Here is a 12102-nt window from a genome sequence, read left to right as displayed (position 1 = left end):
CAGAGGTCGCAATTCGTGGATATTTGGGGGTCACGGTTTAGGGACCCCTTTGCCCCAACTAAGATATCCAGCTTGCCCGGTGCATGTCTGGTGTTTTCCTTTGTTTGTTTGTTTTGTTTTTGACTAAGGATGATGTCTGCCAGATCCTAACTCAGACCCTTCACTTCTGAATCGAGGCTGGCCACTCTCACTCTCCCACCTGTGCCGGGAGCTAAGGTTTACTTTCTTCTACCACTTATTCCGGAAGCTAAGTAATTTTCTCCTGCATAAGGCCTCAAAGCAAATTCACAAAATCATTGCCCTGTGAAACCTGCTTTGGCTGGGGCAAATTAAACACTCTGGGATACAAATAACAGATAATATGAATTATTCTCTGGGTTTCCCAACCATTTTCAAGGGGTCAAAATTAGCAGTCAAAAGAAATCTCCAGATAGCCTCCTTTGTCCACGTGACCACACTCTCGACACTCCATGGTCCTTGTCCCCTCTCCCTTGCCCACCTCCAGACTTATTTCTCGCCACACCATCTCCTGCTCCCTGGCAGTCACTACCCACGTGTGGAGGAGACTGTTCCTTGACGTGACTGCTGTCTGTCCTGCAAGCTGGTCCCGAGCCAGAATGGAGGTTGCTTTCTGCAAAGCCCACTTAGAGACCATCTGATCGTAACTGATGGTCGTTCAGACATAAACCCGCACCCCTCCTTTGACTCCTGCTACGTGCTGGTTCCTGGAACAGGTTGTCTTGACCTGCTCAAGCATGTAATTTCCATAGCTGGTAGCATTCACGCACTTGGACCCATGACTGTTCCCCCCACTTTAGCCTGTATAGTTCTTTGGTGCCTGCCACGCATCACGGGGACCGTTTCATCTTACAGCCACCAAGACATGCCTTGTATGTATGTTCCCCTTGGTAAACTCCACCAACTACCAGACTGGAGTGGCCAGCCTCTTCCTTCGCTCTTTTCCCTGCCGTCCACTTAGGGAAGTAGATTTTCAGTCTTGGGACTTCTCCCTAGGTCTGCATGTACAAACACTACCTGCCTGCCCACCTGGGTCCAGATGTCCCCTCTACAGGACAGCTGCCCCCACGGCCCAGCAACCGCCTCCGCCCATGGCTGAGACGAGCTCCACGGGGGCCTTTTTCCCAGAGGTGCTTTCCTCTGGGTATCACAGCTCCTAATGCCTAGCAGGCACGAGTACCTGCCTCCCTCCAAGACGTTATTTTGAGTGCTTACAACTCTTATTAAAGAGAAAGCTGCCTTCATGTTGCTTTCAGATAATATCAAAAGGCCTAACACATCAAAAAAACAATTAAGAGATAAGAATTTGTCTTATTAGATACTGGTAGAAGCCAGCTGGCCATCCACAAAAACCAGGAAATCTTTCTTATGTGTACATACACAGTGATTGTTACAGTGAGAGTTTGGTTCTGACTCTAACACCAATGCCGATAGCAAGAGTGAATTCCTCCGACTCCATGCTCTGGCTGATTTAAGACACTGAGCTCTGGGCAAACAACAGAGGAACCAAAGGTGGAGCCAGGGCCGTGTGGGCTCCCCCAGGATGGGGTACTAAATGACAGATAACAGGGTAGGAGGGGAACGGGGGGAAGAACTAGTTTCCTGCCTCTGGAACTCTGCACTTTGCAGAAAACACCGAGGCTTTGATCTCCACTGAAAGGAAGACAGGAAGGAGTTACACTTTGATGAGACATGACTATTGGGGCCTCCAGACCCACTTCCCCTGGAGAGACACACCCAGAAAGGGAAGTGGAGCAGAGGCTAGAGAAGAAACCAAAATCTGAACGTGCATGGGGAAGGAGGAGTAGGGAGGTCTTGAGCAGATCAGCTTTGCACTGGGGTCCAGGGCCGGAGACGGCAGTGCAGAAGGCAGCAGCCGGGCTGAAAAGGGTGGCTGAGGGCAAGGGTGTGGCCGGAGGCCCGCAGGAGAGGGGGAGTAAAGGGGATGCCAGGAGTTGGCAGAACTGCAGCTGGGAGACGTGGCAGGGCAGAGGGGTCCCAACAGCCACTCCAAGGCTCCCGGAGGCAGGTGGGAGGGGGTGACAGCTTGGAGGGCACAGCCAAGCTACCCGGAATTGTGTATGTTGATGGCACCTGGCTCCTCAGGAAAGAACTTAGAGCCTGTTGATATGAGATCTCCCCAAGTGTGAGCCAATCCTAACCCAGAAACGCTAACCCATCCAACAACCCCAGTCTCCACAGGATCATAGCATGGAGAGGTCTCTGGTGGGACGAGGAAATCACGAGACAATGAATGAGCCTGGATGCAGGGACTGAACACCACCTGTATCTTCCTGCAGAGCCGGCCGCTCTGCGGAAACACCATGCTCTGCCTGTGCAGGGAGCACGGCCAAGGGAAGGCCGGGCACCTCAGAAGGGAACTCTGAGAGGGACAAATCCACAGAAAAGAGGGAACACAGGAAGTGACGCCAACTAGCCCCCAGATCTGAAAGGAAGCTTCCAGCACTCCAGGGCACGTGTGGCAGCCTGGCCCACAGGAAAGCCCTGCTACCTGCCTACTTCTTAATCCTGAAGCACCGTTGGTTCCATGGAGAAGCGGGGCCCTCAGTTCCTGGGTAAGGTGCTTAGCAAGGAGCTTCACCTGCCTAAGTTTTCAATGGAGAACTGGGCGGGCACCATCAGCGTTAACGGGAGCCTTCACAGCCTCGTATGAAGGGACGCGGAGGAAAGGCCAGCTTGGGGCTGGGGAAATGCTGAGCAACAGTTGCTGGTAACTCTGGAAAGCAAAGGAGTGAAGAACAAGAAATGGGGGCCTGGGGGAGTGGACACACCTGCAGGAAACTGAAGGGAAGATGGAGACAAAGGGCTTGAGCCCGGTGTGGGGCCAGAGAAAGGAGTGGGCCCACAGGCAGCCACATTAGCTGAGGGAGCCAACGGGGCCTCAAGGCTTCATTTCCCATTTCCGATCAGCCGTGCAAAGAGCCAATCAGACTACGGGCCCGCAGTCCAGAGAAAGGGACGCCCCTGGAAGCACCCCACAGTTGTTCCCTGTGCAGCCATGTTTCTCAAATCTAAAGGTCCTTGGTGCCTAAATCCAGTGATGGGCTGAAAAATAGGCATGCTGACATACCCAGAAAGGGAGAGGTCTCCTCCCCAACTTTAATACTCTTACTACCAGCGCTGTCTGTAATGCCAATTGTGACGTTAAGAAGGTGTCTGAGAATGGAACAGTGGGCTTTGGGTCAAATGTATTATCCACTGTTGATACTCACTGCCTGCTTCTGGAGCAAAGTTAATGATGGACGATTAAAGTAGACTAACTTACGCTTCGCATAGACGTCTCGACAAGACACGCCCGTGATCTCCAGCTTCCGCAAGTTTTCACAAACGCCATACTCTGTAACAAGAAGCATTTGCTGGACATTAGAGTCAAGAAATCACAAAGCAACAGAAACAGACTGAGGGAAGGGAAAGAGGGAGGGGAAAAGGGAGGGAGGGATGTAGGGAGGGACGGAGGGAGGAGGCCTAAGCCTTGGCCTAGTCTTGCTAACCTGATCACACAAACCCACATGCAGACAGTCCTCAGCTTATGAATACAGTGTGGTAAAAACTCAGCGGTCTGCAAAGGATGCACGTTCCTATGGAAATGAGATTGTCATTGGTACCAGGTTCCACAAAGACCTCCTTAACCCGCAGTATGGCTCACCATGCTACTAATTCTATGAAAGAAAGACACAGGTCCTTTCGCTGAAGACCCAGGTGAGACACTGGAAGGAGGAGCTGGCCACTCTGTGTCCTTTTGCACAGGGCTAGCCTAGCCCAGCAGCCAGGGAAAGGGGGTCCTTGATACCCCCCCAGCCTCCCTGTCCTCCCCCCTTGCCTGGCTGACAGCACGCCCTCCTACTTTCTCCTCCCTGTCCCTACTCCATACCCCACAGCAGCTCCACTTTTCAAAATCATCGCCCTAGCACGTCCCAACCCAAACCTCGGGTCCTTCTGTTCAGGTCTGTGAGGTTTCTACAGGAAGCACCGTCATTGAACTAATCCACACTAATACAGCATTGCTCGTTAGCCAAGGCTAATAATGACAAGACCTGACTCGTACCAGCCTTTGTGTGTGCTGGGCACCACGCCAGCTCCTGCCGGGCCCCACAGCACTCCACCCTGCCAGCAGCTCATGAGAGAGGTGCTCCCGTCATCTCCGTTTTAATGACGAGAAAGCAGGGGCAGAGAGGTGGCTGACTTGCATAAAGGAACATGGGCTTGGGACGGGGGGCCCAGAAACAAAGACTGGATGGGAATGCCTCACCGTGGTGAGCACAGCCTTGGCACAAGGGACATGCTCAGCAAATTTGATGAGAAAGACAACAGGGGGCCCCTAGCACCTCACAGGAATAACCACCAAGACTCTCATTCACGGTGCTCATACCAGGTGCAACTGGGGCTTCACAGGGTAGCCTGTAACAAAATCCTGACAACCACCACCTCTAAGACCAGTCATCTGCCCCCATTGCAGGGAGGGAAGCTGAGGCTCGGTGAGGTTGGTGACTCAGCAGTCATCTGACACAGGGATTGATGTGATCTGGCCAGGAGCTGCAAAGCACTGTCCACCTCATCTCATTACTCTGATTGTGCCTAAACCCTCCTGAGGTCTGGTCCTTGCAATAGAATGGATGATACTAACCCAAATGCTTCCGTACTGTTAGGATTTTGACAAAGTAAAAGCTCAACATGCACACAGGCGGGAGAAGCTCTGAGGTGCAGTGGTTAGTCCTCTGCAAACCCCTCAGATCAGGCCTGCCCAGGGGCCCCTGCTTTTCCCTACTGCCACTGTTGATGAACAGACGTGACGTGAAAGACCTAAAACCACGGCCTTACTCTTTCTCAGGGAAAAAAACAAAAACAAAACACATCTGTTTTATCCTTCTGTCAAGAATAATGTGGACTCCATTCCAAAGAATTACGCAAGTTACAAGAACGTGTGAGGAACGACGATCACGAATATGCTGTTTGTGAATCTGGGGCGGGGAACATAATGAGGGCATGAAACATGAGTTACCAGCCATGTGGGAGACCAGTTTGTCAAATCCCTGCAGACCACCCCTGGTCGACAGAACAAACTGGAACAACGGGTCTACCCCGCTCTCACTGAGACAAGCTCTGCTCTCTGTTAAACGCTCTTCACACTTTCCTGTGGCTCTGTGATGGCCAAGTGGCTCCCCAAACACCACCAGTCGTTGTCACTACTCTGTCCAGCTCCCCATCAACACACTTTGTTCTTCTTTTGTACAAACGATGAACTTCAAAATTGCTTCCGTGTGGTAAGCGGGGTGCTTTGGTTTGTTTTCTGTGTGGTTCTGAAAGGCCAGCTCCTTTTCTCGGTTCCAGCGTGCCGCCAGTGCATGAAGCAGCCATGGAGGAGCCTCCTTCTTCCTTGGTGACATGGCAGTTTGCTGGCGGGGCGGGGGGTGGGTGTGGGGTCTTCTCCTTTGAAATGCACACAGTTGTAGCATGTGTTAGTACTGCAGGGCAATGGTTACCTACAGGGCAAGACCTGAAAACGCATTCATTTGCGCTCCAGGTGCTGATGGCACCTGCAGTCCAAAGCCAGGCCTCTTGCAAGGCATCGAGATTGTTCCCTGGGCATCCCTCCATGCTCAGACTGTTGAAGTCTGGTGACTTGGTTTACGATTTCTGTGCCTCAGTCCAATGCATACTCTGACCTGCTGGAAACACCCGCTGCCTCTCATTAATCACCTGGATTTCTGAGTGGTTCCAAGGTTTTTGGCTAGGATGACGTAAATCTCTGTATACTCTGTCAACAAATGGTATTGCTAATGTCATGGAGAAGGTGAACTTGCACAACCAGGTAAAACGCCCACAAAAATGCCATTAACAATCAGAAGAAAAGCAGAGTTATGATGGAGCTAGTGCTAATGAACACGGCAATCCTTAGTGGGCTTTTCTTCACGTTCCCAAAAGATCACAATAAATTCACCAAAGTAGAATAATGTCATTCTGACGAAACTGTTCCTATAAGAGATGCCTGGTATTTTTCCACATGATGGAAAAATCTTTTTTTTTTTTTTTTTTTTTTTTCTTTTTTAAGAGCGGCCAAGAACAATTCGACATCCTCTGATTGTTCTATAAACCTTCCCATAAGTCATCAAGGGAAAATGCCCTGAAAATAGCTTTAAGGCCAGTGTACTTGCCAACACCGTGTGTCCTTCCTTTCAGAAAAACTAACAAGTGTTAACTCCATCCTTCGGCACAGACCCAATCTGAGATGATTAAAAGTTAGCACACCAAACCATGCTGCCTCTGGCTGCTCTTTAAGTATGGGATTTGGTGTTGCAGGCTGTCAATTCAAAAAGTTTCCTTGCTAATCTAGTACATAGGTAATTTATGAAATTCTTTTTTGAAAATGCCCACTCCAAAGATGGTAACAAAGTATTAAAAAGTTGGGAAGGCTGAGGAAAAAATGGGTGAACTGGACTTGAGGAAATTAATAACATTAAATGGTCACACTCTGGAAAACAGTCTGTCAGTTCCTCAAAAAATTAAACACAGAATTACCATATGGTCCAGCCATTATTCTACTTCTGGGTATACACCCAAAAGAATTGAATGCTGGGACTTGAAGAGATATTTGTACACCCATGTTCATGGCGGCATTACTCACAGCAGCCAAAAGGTGGAAGCAACCCAAGTGTCCACTGATGGACAAATGTATAAGCAAAACACGATCCATCCATACAATGGAATATTATTCAGTCTTTAAAAGGCAGGAAATCCTGACACATGCTACAACATGGACGAACCTTGAGAATATTATGCTGAGTGAGATAAGCCAGACACAAAGGACAAATACTGTATGATTCCATTTACATAAGGCCCCTAGAGGAGTCTAATTCATAGAGACAGAAAAGAGAATGGGGCTTGCCAGGGATTGGGGAAGGGAAAACGGCGAGTTAGTGTTTAATGGGGACAGAGTTTCAGTTTGGGAAGATGAAAAGCGCTATGGAGACGGACCACGGTAATGGTTGCCTAACAATGTAAATGTACTTAAAGCCACTTGACTATACACCTAAAAATGGTGAAAATGGTAAATTTTTTGTATATGTTACTACAATTAAAAAATTAAATTGCCACTTCAAATATTCCAATCAGAAAATTTTCCAAAAGGCGATTTAAAAGATGTTTTGCCGAGAGGAAAACAACAGCTCAGTAGTTTGGCCTGAGTCAAGTCAACACTGAAGCTGCATCTGATTGCCAGGGGCTGCCAACCTCTCATCACTCATTTCCTGTCAACGAGGCCAGTCCTGTGTGATGGGACTTGGCAAAACTTCTCTGTCCCCACAGCACCATTTCTGAAAATGCACAGAAGCTGCTCAGTCTCTATGCATGGGAACGGGTGAACAGTTTTCTCTGTTCTACTCTCTCACCCCCACAGGAGAGCACACCCAACAGGCTCAGCTCTGCTTCCTGGGGCTCCTTCCCCAGAAGAGACCACGGGGTAATGGAGATGGTACCTTTGCCAGTGAGACTGAGATCTGCACACACTTTGCATCGAAACAGAAGGGGACACAGAAATGAAGGTCATTACTCTGGGTACTGCTTCGATATTGGAAACTGCAATTAGAGGGGATTTAGTCTCCGTGTCCCGAGAAACAGCGCTTAGGAAGGAGCGCTGCCACGTTGGAAAGGCATGGTGCTAAGGCACTACCTGAAGCAAGCTGCGGGGCACACAAGGTAAGTTTGGAAAGGGAGGTTCTCTTCTGGTCCTGGAGGGACCTGAATGTCAGAGGCAGGAGTCCACAGGCCACACAGAAGCACTGAAGAGTCGTAGGAAGAAGAGCAGCCCGGACAGGGCCTGTAGGGCGGACTATTAACCTGTGAGTGGAGCCAGCGGAGATGCACCAGGAAACGTGGGGGGGGGGGGGGGGGGGCAGTGAGGAGGCCACTGAACCACCAGGTAAGACAGAGGCAGGAGGAGAGGAGGGCGCAACCCAAACCTGGCACCTGGCAAGCAGGAGGGAGCCAGGGAGAAGGGGTGGAGTGTGGACTGAAGAAACGCGGCTAGCTTGTTTCCTATCTGCTGTAAACTCAGTTTTCTAAATAAAACTAGAAGGTGGTATTGATTGGAAAGACTGCATTTTTGTTTGCATTAAATTAGGGGATAACTATAACCCTTAGTGGAATACGGTTAAAGCTTTTACTTCCTGCTAAAAAAGAAGTCAAGGGCAGTGGGACAGGGAGCTGGTGGGAGGGGACCGCCACCAGGCTGGGGGGAGGAGTCAGGCATCCAGTTCCACCATACCCCCCCCACGTTTCCTGACACAGCTGCTCTGAGGGAATATCCAAAAACACTGCGTAACAACAGAGCCCTGATTTCAAATCCCTGTGTGTTCTCCAGTGGCTGCTTTACTCAGTTATTACTTTAAGTGCATCAAATGCCTTTAAAATAATAATAATAATAATAATAATAATAATGTGGCAAATCTAAAAAAACACTCTGCAGCCTGCTCATCGTAGGATGGGAAACAATGTAAAACACCAAAACCTGGACACAGCCCATAGGCGTCTCCTGTAAATACCTAGAACACTTAGGATGCTAAAAATGTTCCCGAGGATAGGTGAAACCACCTACATCATCAATGTGACATTCCCAACCAGTTCCATCCCTGCAAAGACAAACAGTCTAGGTGCCAACAGGAAGCTTGAGAAGCATTGTTCTTCCAGCTAGAGAACTCTAACCCCCATCCGGCTCCCACGAAGGAACCCCCTGGCCAAGGGAGACCCACTCCATCTAAAACCCCGCTGCTATCCCAGACACCTGTTCTTGAGTGCAAGCACACCCGCTCTGTCTCAGCACCCGTTGTAAGACCAGGAGATAAGGCCCGTGAGTCCGACTTTGCAATCATTTCACTCTGGTCCTTTTCTAACATCCCAGACACTTCCCTATTCCCCCACTAATACTAGACAAGCAGGCCTGGTGATCCCAGTGTTACTCTCCATCGCCACTGGGTGGGCAGTGATGGCATCACTGCAAAAGATGCTGACTCATGAGTTTGAAACCCAAGTGATCTCCTGAAAGGGCCTGGTTTTTGGGGGGGACACTTATTCCTCTCCAAAGGCCAAAAGATGTCTTTGTATTTGCATGCCCACCAGAGAGACAAACCCAGATCCTCAAATGCATTACATAACCACTTTATAAATACAGTGGAAACAGAAAAAATGGCAGTGCCTGGACCTCTAACAACCATTCAATTCTTTTTGGCAAAGCACCAGTGTCTGCCCAGTTAAATAGGGCCAGGGGGAAATCTTTACTCAATGCTTTCTGGGTAACAGATTCACTTTCCAGCTCACTTTTTTAAGGTTTAAAAAAAAAAAAAAGGGAAGTCTTAAAAATGTTCCCCTAAAAGGCATCGTTTTCCTTTATCCTTTTCTAGTTGAAAGGACTATGTTTTTGTATAAAGCAACGTATGAGATTCAACCTGCAAAAATACAGAGAACTGTAGTCCTTTCAATTAGCAAAGCAGAAAAAAAGAATAAAGATTTTCCCTACAGTTTTGAGATTCTGTTGTATGTCCAGGAAATGGACTGGCTTCCTGTTCTCCTGGTTGACACATGTGTTTCTCTGACCTGGTCAGCTTGTTTATCCAATTGCTGACCCGCCTATCCCACCACCAAAACTGGTGGGCTCAAGAAACATCTGCCTTAAAAAAAAAAGAAAGAAAGAAAGAAAAAGAAACATCTGCTTAACAGGAATCAAAAAATTTTCCTCAAGCTAACCTTACAAACAACAGCTTGCCCATTTCACCTCTTCCCGAAATGGCCCTTCCAATTTCAGCCATATTTACCAAAAGCCATATTTCTCATATTTTGCATCAGCATATCAAACAGAACAGAGATACCATTTTCTTCTGCATGTGAAAACAAGATACTGTTTTTTTTTTAATTAGTTTCAGGTGTACAAAACAATGTAATAGTTAAGACATTTATCATTTATATCCCTCACACAGTGATAACCCCCCTCCCCCATCCACTACCCCTCTGACATCGCACACAGCCATTACATTTCCACTGTCTCTATCCCTAATGCTGTACTCCACTTCTTGCAACTATATAAAATTATAGTTGACATTCATTACTGTTCAGCTTCAGCTTCTGGTGTACAGTGTAGTGATCAGGCATCTACATCATTCCTGAGGTGGTCTCCGTAATGAGACAAGTGTCCGTTGGATACCCTACACAATCTTTACAACATTATTGATTACATTCCTTAAATTGACTTTTGTATCCCTGTGGCAATCTTGTGGTTACCGATTGTGCTTTCTAATCCCCTCACCTTCCCCCTCATCCTTAGCCCCCGCCCCCATCTAGCAACCCTCAGTTTTTCCTCTATGTCTCTGAGACTGTTTCTGATTAGTTCATTCATTTATTCTTTTCTTTAGATTCCATCAAAATATTGGTTTTTAATTTCCCATTTCTGTCATAAAGATTGCACATTATGGGAAAAAGATATTTCTAATTGTAATGGAATTTAAACCCACTTTAGACTTACAACTGATCAAAATATTACACAAATATTATTCCACATGTCATTAAAACACCATCAAGGAAAGACATGGCAAAATAATATACTATTCATTCAAAACCTGACCCTGGCAGGCAAAGAGCTGAATGATATAAAATCTTTGTGACTAAATATTTAGAGTTCGTGTGGAATGGAAAAATATACATATGAATATTTCCTTTGTTTTTAAATTTATCTTCTGTTATCAATTGAACATTCTGATTTAGAACTACAGTTAATTTTCTCAACTCGTTAGCCTTACTTAGATTTCACGATGTATCGCATAAATGAACAGTGTTAAAATTGGCTGGCATTTGAAAATTCACCAACTAAATGGCGAGGTATTAACCAAAAAAGCCCCGTCAGGGTCAAAGGCAAAACGACATACTTGGCTTCCACCCTGGGTACTCTGAGAAATGATGACTTATTTATAGCCCCACATGCAAGGAACTGCAGGAGGACTGTAGCCAAAGGAATGATGCATCAAAAAGTATTTACCCTCCCTCTACCCGCCCCTACCCGTGAGTCTGGATTTGGTTTGGTTTCTTGTAGGAGGGGAAAATATCACCTATTTGTTATATACTTGCACCAAAACCAGGAACACGTATTTGGCTTCTCAGTAGCAACTTCTTTTCACCTGCCCAGAGAAATACCACTAGAAAATATTTAATCCCACAGCTCCACCATGTACGGGGCTAGAAAGGCCAAAGTTCTATAAAAATAACCAATTACTACTAATTTATTATTGCCAGGACACTGGAAATTGTGAGCTTCTCACCAAACATTATGAGAAGCAACCACATTTTAAATTTCTAGTGTACCTCCCCCTTGCCCCCCAATCATCCTATCATTTTAAGAAGCGCTCTTAAACATGAATGTCTTGTCTGCACCCTGAAAATCAATCATGGCCCAAAATTCTCTGAAGCAGTAACACAGGTGTATGGTATCCTCTTTCCCACTCCCATTTTTCCGTGGCTTTTTTGTTCTGGAAAAATCCAATTATCAAAATACAGAAAGTAAACATGCAAATTTACTAGTCTCACTCACCCTCCCAAAACACTGAAAAACTGAAGCCACCATTATACTCATGTCAGGGCCGAAACTGGAAGCTCTGTTCCAGGAAAACTGATAGGTAGGATGACCCACCTCCTCAATCAGCCTGAGATCCTGCCTCCTGCTCACCAAGGCTGGGAGGGCTTTGGTTTTTACGTACATGGACTTGAATTTGGCCTTATTAACATCCATTATAATCAAATGTTCAGAAAAGATGAAGTTTTAGGGCTCAGAGAAATAGGACTAGACTTGTCTCATAAACAACTATTCTTACATATAATCCAATCACAATTACACTAACTCTACAAGACACCTATGAATACCACATGGGAGATGAGCTGGAAATTAAAGCTACAAGAATGAACTAGTGAAACTGAAGACCTACCTGTTGACCATCTTCATAACCGTGGGATGATTACTTAAACCCAAGTTAAAAATGTATAACTTTGATTAATGCTGTAACTCACTAAAGTTACTGCAAATGAAGTTAA

At 46.8% G+C, this 12102-nt stretch overlaps 1 protein-coding gene across 5 annotated transcripts in view; it reads right to left on the bottom strand.

Annotated features, from left to right (window-relative positions):
• Positions 1-12102, bottom strand: part of FBXO31 (F-box protein 31) — a 34595-nt gene that overhangs the window by 17259 nt on the left and 5234 nt on the right. For 3 of the 5 annotated variants that reach the window (XM_074314471.2, XM_074314472.2, XM_074314473.2), the window contains exons 2-3: positions 3531-3617; positions 3305-3376 (exon numbers count right to left, since the gene is read on the bottom strand). Coding sequence is in view for 2 of the 5 variants with exons in the window: in XM_074314469.2 (XP_074170570.1) it covers positions 3305-3376 (72 nt within the window). In the remaining 3 variants the exon portion in view is untranslated. The remainder of the gene's footprint in view (positions 1-3304; positions 3377-3530; positions 3618-12102) is intronic. The other 2 variants (XM_074314469.2, XM_074314470.2) reach the window with 1 other exon arrangement.

This window comes from Rhinolophus sinicus, chromosome 8, assembly GCF_057876585.1.
Source record: "Rhinolophus sinicus isolate RSI-liver-muscle chromosome 8, RSI-T2T, whole genome shotgun sequence".
Taxonomy (NCBI): Eukaryota; Metazoa; Chordata; class Mammalia; order Chiroptera; family Rhinolophidae; genus Rhinolophus; species Rhinolophus sinicus.
This window is presented reverse-complemented; position numbering and strand designations above follow the sequence as displayed.